Raw genomic sequence first — 15,360 nt, 5'->3', positions numbered from 1 at the left:
GATAAGATGCGCGGATTGACGTCTCAGAAGCGGAGGCAACTGAAACTCGTCCTCCACCACCCGGATTGAGGCGAGTAAACGCGGCACCACAAGGACCTATTAAGTAGTGGCAATTGGGCATTCCATATTGGGGAGAAAAGGGGATTAACGGTTCTTCAAGTGGAGAGGGAAAATCGTTATTACCAGTTCCAAACACAAAAATGACCAAGTGAAGTCCTATTAACAAATGGGAAACTTGGAATTCTAGATGATACATGAGCTGCAGCGTTGAGACGTTGTAAGGGCCGTACTGACATGATAGATGATGGATTATTTTGCTATATATGCCAGTTTGTTTTTACCTCGGACGACCCCACGTCCACATGAGGGTGTTGTATTTTGGCTATACGCAATGCATAATTTAATTAATTAAAATCGACTGAATCCCATTCATAAGACTCTACACCATCATTTAAGGGTTAAACTGATCCATCCATCGATTTCCAGGAAGTGCTTCAATGGGTGCAGCACCAACAAAAGTGCCTCTGTTATGAAACCTCTATTTTGCTTTTTATTTAAACCTGGTTGGTTGTAAAGAGAAGTGTCTCATTCATTGTTCACACGTCAGCGTGCTGATGAAGATGAAGTCCACATATGTGGAAAATGGGACATTATTCCCACGTTATTTTGAATAACTTTCAACATTAACACAGTTCATTTTAATATAAATGTTGTTATTGTTTTATTTAGTTATGACTGTTCAATACGGTTCTATTCATTAACATTAATAAATGCATTACTGTATATTTACTGTACATTACCACAGTGAGAATCAATATAATCATGCAAAAGCTGAAAATGTTGCTTTCAGAGGCTTTATATGGAGTTAGGATGACAACAATGTGCATTTCAAACTGTTCTGAGACCAGTGCAGACAGACAGCACACTGGAGGATAAGTCATTCACTACATAGGGAGCAAGGGTGCATCCTAAAGAAGTGCACTCACTTCTCAAATCCAACCAAAAGATCAGTTTCAGGCTGCAGATGATGTTTGGATCACTCGACATGTTTGGCAGACATGGGACGATGATAATCAGGACATAGATTCAGACTTGTATAATCCAATATTTTACATCATCACGGTTGGCAGTGCCCAACTTGGAGGTACAAGATTCCCGGGTCCACCAGCAGGGAAGTTTTGCAGGCGATACGTTAAAAGAATAAAGTCTGTGAACACTTGTTTCCACCATGTGTTTAGTCCTTTATTGAAATGATGCCCAACAAAACAACAAATGGTGACGGAGTATGACGCGTATCAGTCATTCGCAAACACGCCGATAAATGTTCTTAATTTCCCACCATGCAGCTGTGACTTCTTGGACTTCAAAATGGTTCTTGCCTATAAGTCACCATCCGATGCATCCTCGATATACAGCCTGACACATCCGGGAAATGTTATGCATTCTCGATACTTGCGTTCTTGAGTATTGAATTGAACTTCAAGAGTGGATGTTGACGTTGAACGAGTCCACGAGGACTTAAGAACGCACACTGAGAAACAGCCTTTTTGTTTTGCTGAACAATGGCTGATGAGCACCTGTTTGGAAACAATCAATAAAACTAGGGCTTGGAAATATCTTCTCATTAATTTCAGATTAAATGAATAGACATGATTAATTCATAACAAATCAATAGTTCACCCACAATTGAAAATAGTCATTAACTCACACTCAAGTTGTTCAAGTTACTTTCTTAGTTACTGTGGGACACAAGCTGAGACGTTCAGAATGTTAGGGACGGAGTCTCGGTCACCATTCGCTTTCATTGTATGGAAAGAAACAATAAAAGTGAATGGTGACTGAAGATTTCAGCCCTAAACATTCTGCTATAAAACTCAAAAATATCACCCATATTTAGCAATATTCCCAAACACATCTTCACATAAACAATCCATATACCTCGCCTAACAGAACTCTTTCACGGTGTAATTTCCGAGGAACGGATCCATAGTAAATCTAATGAAAATTTTCATGCTGGCAGTCTGTGACTGTGCAGTGTTGCGTGACACATTGTGCAGTTCAGTGCATCTGCGGTTCTACTCACCATTGTGTGTTAATGTGTGTAGTGCCAAATGACTGAACACCAATACACACATTACAACAGCACTGAGGTCACACCACCACAACCTCTACGGTCACCAGTGACCCCTGAGTGTTCGGTGATAACGCTGTTAAACGCCCACATAAAACTTATGCCGGATCATATCCTTTTGTCTAAGCGGCTAAACATGCCAGCTGCTCTCAGGCTGTTATTAAAAAGGCAGATCACGGGCGATGGCTGTATGATGGACAAGAGACCTTTATATGACTGAGTATCGGCTCACGATGGGTCAGGCAGGAGTTGTTGAACCTGAAAACTTCCAACAACCTGGTAACACACACACACACACGCACGCACGCACGCACACACACACGTTTGTTAGATCTCAATAATGAATGTAAACATAACTTTAATGCCTCAGGGTAAGCTACCTTTTCATTTAAAGGGATAGTTCACCCAAAAATGAAAGTTCTCTCATTATTTACTCACCCTAATGATATCCCAGGTGAGTATGACTTTCGTTCTTCACCAGAACACATTTGAAGAAAAATAGAAAAATATCACAGCTCAGAAGGTCCTTAAAATGCAAGTGGATGGTGATCAGACATTTGAAGCTTCAGAAATCACAGACAGTCAGCATAGACGTCATCCATACGACTCCAGTGATTAAATTAACATCTTCTAAAGCAATACGATCGCATTTGGTGTGAATAAATATACGTAAGTGCCAAGTTACGAAAGCAAGCCATGATGTAATTACTGTAGCCTGAACGGGCCCTTCAGAGATCTGCAAATGCATTGATTTCAGAGGGGATGGAGTGTCGGAAGGATGCAGATGGGAAACGCAAGTGTTTGCGATAGTGACGCTTCATTATGCGACAAAGTTGAGAATATTTCAAATTTTGCTGCAATACACTCCGAACTAGGCATCCGTTGACCACTGAGAATTTTGCAAATGCGAGACTATCTGCGCTGCAACATTGAGAAAACATGGCGGACAAACACATGCATTCGTTGCATTCATGTATTCATTCCCTGTCCTTTATTATTTCTTTCCATCGAGCTAAAAAGATAGTAAATGTAGAATGAGAGCATGAGGTAGAGGTCTGAGCAGAAGAGTGGTCATCCGGCTCCCTTATGTTTATATCCCGCTGAATTCTCAACATGATCACACAGGAAGTCGGCATGCTGATTCCGAAAGTTCCAGTACCCTAGGATCGGCAACAGTAGGCCGACTCACTGACATGCCCCATCTCCCATCAGACATATTTGCAACAGCTCCACAACAGTTACTTTCCCTCATAGCGTGACTAGTAGCACGTTGCATCAGTTGCACGGGAGTTCAATCCCCATTCAAACAATAAGGTATTCCAGTTTTTATAAACAATCACAAGCATGACAAGGAGATAGCAGTTTGTACCTACTAATGGTTAGGTTTAGAGTTGGGTCTTGGTTTTGGTTTTTGGGGGTAGATTCAATAAAATAAGCATTTCTCTTCACTGTTTTACACCCTGTACAGCTGTACTGGGTTCTGGTGACCTCTCCTGGATATAAATGGATGTCACACTAGTTTATGCTCTGAAACACTTCCCGCTTTAGCCACTGGGGGCAGTGTTGTCAAATTCGGTCAGCGTATACCAATTTCTGCTAAAGAAAAATCAGCACACACTTGCTGATTTTTACGGGAGTTCAGGCTGGAATTTGACTCTCTGACCCAAGCGATTTTCTTCCCGACCGCACCCATTCCCGCAACCCACATGTGTTTTCCACATAGGGCAAAAGCCATAAGACAACAAGTGTACACAAAGAATGTTTTTTATTTGTTGTTATTGATATTATCAAATGACACATGACATGACGCCCATCCGCCACACTACTAGACTATTTTCTAGTCCCAGCGTGACTACCTGCATAGAGTGCTCTAAATATTACATCATTTGATGCACATTTTTACATTGCATTTTCGGTTTATTGTTAGCTAAATTAGCTAAATTAAATTAGTTGTAAAATAAAATACATTTACATTTATGCATTTGGCAGACGCTTTTATCCAAAGCAACTTACAGAGACATTATTACAGGGACAATCCCCCCGGAGCATCCTGGAGTTAAGTGCCTTGCTCAAGGACACCAATGGTGGTGGCTGTGGGGCTTGAACCAGCGTCCTTCTGATTACCAGATTACCAGTTATGTGCTTTGACCACTACACCACCACCACTCCACATATTTTTGTTGTTGTTGCAATCCCACCCCCTTTGAAATCAATGCAATTGCATCGTTCTCTGACGGAGCGTTAACTCTAGTGTGTAGGCGCCCTTACTGGTCTCCATGTCAGCAGGGCATATATAGCTGCTATAGCTAGCTAATACTACCTAACTGGCTGATTTCATGACTGTGAATTAATTAGCTACTTTTGAGAAAACTTTCCCGAACTGCTTGCGTTTTTATAGGCATGCACCTGACCGTCAAAATGAGGAACATATGCTAAATATTCAAAATTACTCAACAGATTATCATCCATATAGAGGATGCATTCAGTGAGTAAATTGAAGCTCTGTGATCACTGGAATTTCCAGCAAGACAATAACACCAAGGATACATACAAATGGTCCACAATCTGGTTCAGGGATGGGTCGTGGAGTGTCCCTAAATGGCCCTTTCAGTCCATCATTAATAATCATGAATAATTTTGACTGCAACTGTAGGTAATCTCTGTTTAGTGTAACACACAGAATTATGTTCTTGGAAAGTAAAACACCTAAAAACTATAAACGAAGCAATTTCTTCAATCGCAGAAATCATGGAAGGGAGTGAGCTCCGTCTCCTCTTGGATGATTGACAGTTCTCATCTTGAGTGACAGCTTGACAGGGTGAACTGAGGCTCACAAACAATGAGCGAGATGTCATCTAGAACCAGATTACATATACAGTTGAGTAACAGTTCATATTTTATTCAGAGTTTAAATGGTCAAGAAAAATAGTTTGATTTACATGAGAACTGTGAACAAAAGCAGGTAAAAGCAGGTTAATTATAAGACACTGAACTTTACTCGCATTCATTAGCGACAACAGTAGATACGTTCGAGTTACTATCCAAAAATAATGTTAGTTTTTGGAGGACACCAAAAACAGTCCACTGTTGATATCCAACACTCACAAAAACATCTCAACATTGTGTTCTTTACGAATAGACGCCTTCAACAGAAAAATAAAGACTAAAAAGATCTAGATTTTATAATTATTCTAGATATTTTTTGGAATATTTTACCATTTTTCTTGAGCTAGTTGAGGCATGCTTTCTGTTCCAGTGTGTACACAAGTCCAAATGAGTAAATCAGAACTCAATGCATCAGCATTAAGGGTTCGCTGTTGGTCGTAGTGCAGTTGAAAGCTTTCCACCACCGAGCGAACGGCTGAACCGTCGTCCAAATTCTCACGTATTGGTTTCCGCCATCGTCACGGTTCCAAGTCGAGCATCCCGCCCAGGATTTCCTAATGGAGACAGAAGAAATCTCAGAGCCAAATCAATTACCTTTGATTGCAGGTTCTGAATGTGCACCTAATTATATTTATTAATATGTCTCTAATCAGCATCAATTTTAAGACAGCATGTGTAACATGTGAACTGTTCACAGCGCTTTGAAGTCTCCGTTGAAGGGGCGGCTGTGGCTCAGGTGGTAGAGCAGGTCGGCCACTAATCACAGGGTTGGCGGTTTGATTCCCGGCCCACATGACTCCACATGCCGAAGTGTCCTTGGGCAAGACACTGAACCCCAAGATGCTCCCAATGGCAGGCTAGCGCCTTGCATGGCAGCTCTGCCATCATTGGTGTGTGAGTGTGTGTGTGAATGGGTGACTGACACAGCGTAAAGCGCTCTGTATACCGCTAAGGTTAAAAAGGCGCTATATAACTGCAGACCATTTACCATCACTTACAATGGAAGTCAACGGGGCCAATTCGTAAACATTAAAATACTCACTGTATCTATCGCCACAAGACGTAAACAATATGCGTGTTACAAAATAGTAGTGAGTGCTTGTTCGTGCAAAACTTGCCTCCACAACACTGCTCCTGTTCAAATCCCTAACCCCAAGTATGAGTGTGGTGAGCAGGGCAAAGCCGAGCGGCGTCTGGGCAGAGCGAAGCCGGGAAGATAAGTGGCGAATGACTTCCACCTGCGTGCCACACCGGCCTCGCGTTCCAGCGAGGGGAGGCGGGAGAATTTAAGGAGAAGAGACAGCGACAGACGGGAGAGTGATGTACGAAGCTTGCCCGCATGTTTGACTGTTTTTATCATTTGGCACAGCTGGCTGGAAAGCAGTGCGTGTTTTTGTTTCTTTATATGCTGAAAAGTGACATTAAATGACTGTGTGTTTATCAAGCCGGCCCCAGCTTCCTCCTTACCTTCTTAAGTGTTATAATGAGCAATATTAATAGTGATGCTAATATTAGACAGTTCCCGTGAGAGTACATGCTGAATGCTTGTGTTTATAAGGGCACCTGTATTTCGCTCCATATGTCCTCGTCAAGGCCTGTGGCCGCTGTGTGATGTTGGACAGGAACGCTCAGACGGTGACCTTCGGTCAGAGACACGCTGGCAGACACAACAACACCTGCGAGAGAGAAAACATTCCCACACACACACACACACACACACACACACATCTGAGATAAGAAAAGCGTTCAGCTTGGGCATTAAAGGGATACTTCACCCAAAATGATTAGAATTTATGGCCGTTCTTTGACGGATTGATTCTCCCGCTGATGGCGAGAGTTAATGCTGTCGTGCACCTGACGTAACTTTTGACTGAGACCGACGGTGACGAATCAGGGATAGATGGGAAAGAGTAAATGTGAGCTTTTTGGTGGTATTATGAAGCAATGACTTTATATGTTGATTTGTTTGCATTTAGGGGTGGGGACTGAGATTCCAGCCTATGATTGAATGGGAGCTCACATGGAAAAGTGTTATTCTGGACTGTGAATTATCATCTATGAACGGAGTCGTTTTGTGCAGACGATCTGTTGGACTGACATAAATTTGTCTGGCACCCCTCTTAAAAATTAAACTGTTGCAACGAGTAGATTTTTGTCCATTACCGTGATTTCCCCCGATTTCACTTTGCATGCAAACACCTTTCAACATGAGGGTGAGTAACTGGTGACAGCATTTTTGGCTGAACTAACCCTATAAAGAGAACAGCTCGCTAAAACCTAAAGCCTGTTCTGCAGCCTGTTTTCTGTCTTTCTAAACACACATGGTCAAACCAAGCATCTGGACAAATCCTCTTAATATCGACAACCATGTGACATCAGAGATGGACAGGCTGGCGGAGAGATTAGTCCGATTTTTGGCTGCAGATATTTGCATATATAGTGTTTGCACAGCCAAAAATTTGCCAAAATTGTAAATTAGTGTGTGTGTGTGTGTGTGTGTGTGTGAGATCAGATTTAGGCTTTGTTCCAAAACCTAGTGAGCTTCCTACATAGGAAGCATGAGCATTTTACAGCATCAAAAGGCACAGTCCTGACAGGAAGGCTGTTCCAAAATATAGCCGTGATTATGCTGAAGAGACCTTCGTTTTGACCTTCGAAAGACACATTTCGAAGAGAAGCCCATTCTAGAATGCATCCATCTGGTGTAGCATCCAGAAAACGGCGACAGATGTGACCAGACTGCATGGATGACACACACACACACACACACACACACACACACACAGCAAGAGAGGTTTTACTGTGTGAGAGCTGTACAACAGCAGACAGAGAAGCGAAGTATCTGTAGCAATGGGTGATCTGCGTGGGAGGCGTGTCAGTTCACACTGGCATGTTTGATTGACAGATGGCGAGGAGACGAGATGAGAGAGTTTGATCTACATCAGAACATTTTCTCAATTCTACATTTATTCTCCATCTAGTACAACTCCAAATGAAAAACCTTGACCGATCCCAGATTTTGTGGCTAGTGTGTGTGCTAATCTGTGGTTGGCTGATAATATGGTGATTGTCAGGGATACATAGAGTGCTGTGAAATAGTATTTGCCCCATCCTGATTTCTTCTGGTTTTTTTTTTTCATACTAATTGGTTTTAGATCTTTAAAGGAGATATCACATAAAACAAAAGACAACCTGAGTGAACACAAAATACAGTTTTCAAATATATATATATATATATATATATTTTTTTTTATAAACAAAAAGTAATCCAACACCTATATCACCCATGTGAAAAACTAACTACCCCCTTAAAATGGGGCAGTGGTGGCTCAGCTGTTAAGGCTCTGGGTTACTGATCAGAAGGTCGTGGGTTCAAGCCCCAACACCACCAAGACACCACTGTTGGGCCCTTGAGCAAGGCCCTTGAACCTATCTGCTCCAGGGGCCGTGATCATGGCTGACCCTGCACTCTGACCCCAGCTTAGCTGGGATATGTGAAAAATAAATAATTTCACCATGTATATGCAGAAATGTATGTATAATGTGTGACAATTGGTCAAATTAATTTTTTTTAAACTTAATAGCTGGTTGTGTCATCTTTAGCAGCAACAACTGCAACCAAACGCTTCCGATAACTGGAGATCCGTCTTTCACAACACTGTGGGGGAATTTTGTCCCACTCTTCTTTGCAGACCTGCTTTAGTTCAGCCACATCAGAGGGTTTTCGAGCATGAACTGCCCATTTAAGGTCCTGCCACAGCATCTCAATCGGGTTCAAGTCAGGACTTCGACTAGGCCACACCAAAACTTCAATTCAGCTTCTTGTGCCATTCAGAGCTGAACTTACTCCTGTGCTTTGGATCATTATCTTTTGGATCTTTTGGATCCAGTTGTGCTTGAGCTTCAACTCATGGACTGATGACGGGACGTTCTCCTTTAAGATTTTCTGGTAGAGAGCAGAATTAATGTTTCCCTCAATTATTGCAAGTCACCCTGAAGCAGCAAAGCATCCCCACACCATCATGCTTGACCATAGGACATGATGTTCTTTTGTGGAATTCGGTGTTTGATTTACGGCAGATGTGACGGGACCCCTGTCTTCCAAACAGTTCCGCTTTTGACTCATCAGTCCACAGAACATTCTCCCAAAGGCTTTCAGGATCATCAAGATGTTTTTTGCCATTTTTGGCCAGTGTCTTTCTGATAGTGGAGTCATGAACAGTGACATTTATTAATGTGAGAGAGGTCGGCAGTTCCTTGGATGTTGTCCTTGGCTTTTTTGTGACTTCCTGGATGAGTCAGGCTGAGCTCTTGGAGGAATTTTGGAAGGTCGGCCACTTCTGGGAAGGTTCACTACTGTGCCAAGTTTTCTCCATTTGGAGATAATGGCTCTCACTGTGGTCCTTTGGAGTCCAAGAGCCTTTGAAATAGCTTTCTAACACTTCCCAGACTGATGTATATCAATCACCTTTTTCCTCATAATTTCTGGATTTTTCATTCTGGAACAGGGCGGGCAGTAATCAGGTCTGGGTGTGTCTAGTCCAGCTGAACACATAACATTATCATTTAAAAACTGAATTTTGGGTTTACTCAGATTGTCTTTGTTTTATGTTAGATTTTGGAAACAATTTAGTATGAGATATACAAAAACAAACAACCACAACACACACACACACACACACAAACTAGACTTGCATTTTCTGAATCAAATAGCAGTGCTTGCAATTGAGTAAAATAATAAAGTTATTTGTTCTGTTTAAACTATATGCAGCAACAGATCCACTTGGGCGTTGTCATGACAATTAGCATGCGTCTTGTTTTCTGTCACCTGAACAGAAAAATCAAAGATGGATATAAATGAAGAAATGTAAGAAAGATAAGACTAATTTCAATTAAATTCATGCATGGCTTTATTCCTCTGCCCCTCTTCATCCCAGCCTGACCACTCTCTCTGGGACACGCTTGACACAAACATGTCATCCAGCATGTAGTTATCAGAAAAAACGACTATGGAGAAAAATATGAGGAAAATTAAGAAGGTGATGAACACGAAATAAAACAAACATGACAACGAAGAAAAAGACGACAAAGTAAAAGACAAGGAACATGAAGAATACAAAGAAAAAGAAGATGAAAATAAAGGTGATGATGAAGACAACAGAGAAAAAGATGAATATGAAGACAACAAAACAAAAAAAAGAGGAAGATAAAAGAAAAACTAACAAGATGACAAACAGCAGAAAAACAACAATAAAGCAAAAGTTGAGGAAAATCAAGGTGGCCATGAAGAAAATATAAAGAAGAAAAAAAAAAAAAAGAGGACAAATCATGATTTCAAGCTCGATTACTCTACCTATAGCACCATCTAGCACTCTGCGCATGCATCAACCAGAAGGAAGTGCAATCGAGCTTGAAATCATAATCGTGCCTATAGACTGCAATGGCATGATGTACAGAAAAGTTATATTTTGGTATTTTCTTAACCAGCATCAGTTAGATCATTTCAGAAGACATCAATTAATCCACTGGATTAATTTTTTTAAAGTTCTTTAAAGTTCTGGTCACCATTCATTTGCATTGTGTGGACTAACAAAGCTGAGATATTCTTCTAAAAATCCTCCTCTTGAGTCCTGAAATCAAACAAACACGGTATAAATACATATAGGCTACAGGGTTACCTCCACCCCACCGGAATCTACGCCCCTGCAAATTATACATAGAAGCATCCCATCCGTTGATGATGCTCGACTAAAAACAGACTTATAAAAAACTTATAAAAACAATAAAACCCTTATAATTAAAATAAATAAATAAAATTGAATGTGAATGCTTGTAAACAGCACACATCTGTTCAATAAAGACATCTTTTTTCACTTCTCTAGGTCTCATTCTGGCTACTTTCAACATTAGATATTAGTTTAAAGTGTTTATATGTTCACCTGTTTAAGTACTTGTTCTAACGCTTCCCTCCTGGACTGTTTTCTGGATTTAATGCTGTTTGCGCTCTCAAAACTCACACTGGACGCTGCCATAATGCTGCAGCAAACGAGGTCTTAACTGTCGCGAACAACTACCGTACCGCGCCTGTATGTGTCGCAGTCGCATTGAGCGGCGAATCTATTTTATTGGAACATTACAAAGAATAGCTTTTTCTTAAATAGATTAACGCCAAATAATGTTGGCTCAAATATAGATATGAATCTACCATGTAAAATATTCACAGAATTATATATTTAAAAAAGTATTATCCAGATCATCACAAACGAGAGTGATTGGTCCATCCTGACAAGCGCGGAGTAAACAAACAATAAAATATCTGTCGAAAGAGATGCTCCTGCCGTTTGTTTCAGTATGTTGATACCAATTAAATGTGGTTAATGTTGGCAATTTACAGGAGATCATAGACATCACCATAATGAATGAGTTGAAAACAGGCTAGCTATTAAAAGTGATGGCCCTGTTATTTCTGTCAGGCTATTAATATAAATGAAACAAGTCTTTCATGATAATTAGGAAAGATTAATGGAACACAATGTTTGTTGTTAGAAATGCAGAGTATCTTGGTATGGTTATAACTTAAAAACAGCTCTTGGTGTTATCTAGAACAGCTGAAATAAAAAATAAATGACTGTATTAATTCTTTCTGTTTGACCCCTGGGTTTAATGGACAATCTTTTCATTCAGACCAGTCCTTCAGATCTCTATTTCTAAATATTGTTTATCACAGTGATTTCCAAAACACAGTATGTTTGTAGCTGCTTTTCTCTCAAGTTTTTCCATTGCATTTATAAATGATCTCTCTTAACGTCTAACGTTATTTATTTCAAGACAAATGTTTCCAACAAGTCAAAACAACAGCATAAGATATGGCACTTGTCTGCTCAGATGACATGTTTTCAGATATCCATTTTTCTTTCTTTCATTATTTATTTGTCCATTGGCTCTGATAAGATGTCCTGTATCCATGTGTACGGTGAACCACATTCATCCACACAGAGGAACAGAGCCAAAGCACAACTTACGTCATTCCCAAAACAATGTGCTTCCGCAAGACACATGCGGTTCTATTTTTTAACCGCTAGAGGGCCAAAAGTTACATTGTGTAGCTTTAAATACACTTAAATAATACATTTGATATGATATTGCTGATATAGACCAATGTTATGTATAAAGACCTCTGGCATTGACAGGCCTTGATTGAAATCAGCTTTGGGGCAAAATTGAAAAATGAAAAATTCAGAATAAGCAAGTAAAAAAACAGCACACATCAACACACTTTATTCAGTTCACTTAACCTCCATCGTTACATATTTGACATGTTACAGTTTCCCCAAAATATGTATTGTTAAATCACATATAACAATTGGTGTCTCATATAACAATGAGGGAAATACATTGTTTCTGCTGTCTCGTGTCAAGTCATTATAGTTGGATAATCAACTCTTCACCGGTTTTTAAACCAAAGAAAGGGTGCTGCTTGTTTGAGAAATATCAAGAAAGTAAAACTGGAATTTCACATCATAATTTCAATGTACACTACAGGTCATTTTAGCCAACTTCTTACATCAGATAATCCCTATTTTTCATATACCTCAGACATTATTCCTTCTGACTTTTGCTCACTGGACAACGCTTTTTTGAATGATCCTTTAGAGTCCCTAATTGGGTAAAACTCCTTCCACATGGAAGGCAGTGGTACGGTTTTACTCCAGAATGAAGTCGCTCATGCAATTTCAGGTTTCCTGATGCATTGAAAGTCTTGTCACAATGTGAGCACTTGTAAGGTTTCTCTCCAGTGTGAATTCTCAGGTGCGTTTTGAAATTGCTGGCTGTAATGAAGCCCTTCCCACAATACGAGCACACGTGATCTTTAACAACGGTATGTCTTTTCTGGTGAACTTTCAAATATTGCAGCCATGAAAAACTCTTTCCGCAAATTGAACACGAGTAAGGCCTCTTGATCGCATGAACATTTTTGTGGTCTCTTAGAGTTGGTGCTGAAGAAAAACGTGCCCCACACTGATCACAATGAAAAGGTTTCTCTCCAGTATGCACTCTCTGGTGTGATTTCAGATGTTCTGATATACTGAAAGTCTTGTCACAATGTGAGCACTTGTAAGGTTTCTCTCCAGTATGAATTCTCAGGTGCCTTTTCAAATGGCCGGCTGTAACGAAGCCCTTCCCACACTCGGAGCACACGTGATCTTTAACACCGGCATGTCTTTTCTGATGAACTTTCAAACTCTGCAGCCGTGAAAAACTCTTTCCACAAAGTGAACATGAGTGAGGCCTCTCTATCGCATGAACATTTTGGTGGTTTATTAGAGATGACGATAAAGAAAAACGTGCACCACACTGATCACAGTGAAAAGGTTTCTCTCCAGTGTGAAGTCTTAAGTGTCTCTTAAGGCTGCTTTTACATGTCAAATTCTTTCCACATTGAGAGCAGGTGAAAAGGTCTTCGTCCTCAGTTGTTTGAGGTTTCTGAAGCGGTTTCTTCCCAACTTCATTCAGACTTTCCACTTTCACTTCCATCAGGTCTAAAATCAACATATTAAACAGTCAAAAATCAATTCAAGGAAAATGCATGGAAAATATTCAAGTGAACCCTTATTTAATAGCAGGACGCTAGAGGTGACATTCTCATGTTAATACCATCAAATCTGGAAGACAACTACGGTACAAGGATATGACACCAACCTATTTGTTCCTCAGTGTCTTCATGTTTTATTTGGGATGACTCTGGATAACTCATGTCCTCTTTCTCCTCTTTAACAAACTCCATCTTCACCATCTTCAGCTGTTGCACCTGCAGTTCTTCCTGCTGGTCTGACGCACTTCTTCTCTTGTAGGATGATGGGAGTATTCACAGTATTTATTGGTGAATTATTGTGGGAGTGGCTTCAGTGAAGGTGTGAATTGTCATGGCTGTGTAGCATGGAGGCCCAAAGACACAGAGTTAAAAGATGAGTTGCTGAATTTATATTTCTACACTAATAAATACATTTTACCAGTCATTTCTTTATATGTTGTTTGTTTATTTTTAAAGGAATTCCAGGTTCCATACAAGTGAAGTTGAATTAAAATGATTTGAGGCATAATGTTGATTTCCACAAGCAAAATAATTTAAGCAAATGCAAAAATTGTGCTTGAAGGCACCTACAATGGATGTAAATGAGTCCAGTTCATAAACTGCTACAAGATGATTTTAGTGAGATCAAATCACTTTCTAATCATAACTGTTTGAAGTTATATCCAGTACCAGGCAGGGTGGGTTTTGTTGTCACGGCAACGGAGCCATGAATACACAGATAACATTTATAAGTGTTTTTATCATACAGAAATCCTCATGAATGCTTCCATCCTGTGTGCATTTAGAGTTTTAATAACTGGCCTTGTTTACTTTCACTCTGAATATCTCACTGTCAACAACATTCGTTACAATTATATTAGTGCAGAAATCAACATCATGAAAAAGTGCATGTAAACGCACTTATTATTTAATAGGGCCTTTGCTCACTGGACACCTATTTTTCATATGATCCACTAGAGTATTTGATTGGGTAAAACTCCTTCCACATTGAAGGCAGTGGTACGGTTTCTCTCCAGTATGAACTCTCTCATGTCTTTTCAGGTTTCCCTGATTACTGAAAGTCTCATCACAATGTGAGCACTTGTAAGGTTTCTCTCCCGTATGAATTCTCTGGTGGCTTTTCAACTGGTAGGTTGTAATGAAGCCCTTCCCACACTCAGAGCACACGTGATCTTTAACACCAGCATGTCTTTTCTGATGATCTTTCAAACAGTGCAGCCGTGAAAAACTCTTTCCACATGAACACACGTATGGCCTCACGTGAACATTCAGGTGGGTTTTTAGAAGTGATGCAGAAGGAAAACTTTCACTACACTGTTCACAGTGAAAAGGCTTCAGACCAGAGTGAGAGAGAAGATGTCTTTTGAGATTATTTGCACATTTAAAACTCTTGCCACACTCGGGGCACGTAAACGGCTTTTCTCCAGTGTGAGTTTGTGTGTGGATCTTCAGAGTTTGTTTATGTCTAAAACTGTTTCCACACTGCGTGCATGTGTAAGGCTTCTCTCCAGTGTGAATTCTTAAGTGTCTCTTAAGGTTGCTTTTCTTTATAAAATTCTGTCCACATTGAGAGCAGGTGAAAGCGTTTTTGTCCTCTGTTGTTTGAGGCTTCTGAAGCTGTTTCTTCCCAACTTCATTCAGTTCTTGAATTTCCTTTTTCACTTCCACCGAGTCTTAAATCAACATATTAAACAGTCACAAATCAATTCAATGGAAACACATTTAAAATAGCAGGATGCAGATGTATCTG

General features: G+C 40.2%; 1 protein-coding gene across 7 annotated transcripts in view; it reads right to left on the bottom strand.

The window, feature by feature from the left end:
• Positions 1-3,908: 3,908 nt before the first annotated feature.
• Positions 3,909-15,360, bottom strand: part of LOC127631644 (gastrula zinc finger protein XlCGF7.1-like) — a 29,802-nt gene continuing 18,350 nt past the window's right edge. For 5 of the 7 annotated variants that reach the window (XM_052109919.1, XM_052109921.1, XM_052109917.1 and 2 more), the window contains 2 exons: positions 13,718-13,945; positions 12,289-13,557 (listed from right to left, as the gene is read on the bottom strand). In XM_052109919.1, coding sequence (XP_051965879.1) covers positions 12,617-13,557; positions 13,718-13,811 — 1,035 coding nt within the window. In that variant the 5' untranslated portion in view covers positions 13,812-13,945 and the 3' untranslated portion in view covers positions 12,289-12,616. Of the gene's footprint in view, positions 4,987-5,347; positions 5,572-6,580; positions 6,694-10,956; positions 13,558-13,717; positions 15,284-15,360 lie in introns of those variants that run through there. The other 2 variants (XR_007969006.1, XR_007969005.1) reach the window with 2 other exon arrangements.

This window comes from Xyrauchen texanus, chromosome 38 (genome assembly GCF_025860055.1).
Source record: "Xyrauchen texanus isolate HMW12.3.18 chromosome 38, RBS_HiC_50CHRs, whole genome shotgun sequence".
NCBI classification, from domain to species: Eukaryota; Metazoa; Chordata; class Actinopteri; order Cypriniformes; family Catostomidae; genus Xyrauchen; species Xyrauchen texanus.
The sequence above is the reverse complement of the archived record's forward strand: the minus strand, read 5'-3'. Positions and strand labels throughout refer to the sequence as shown.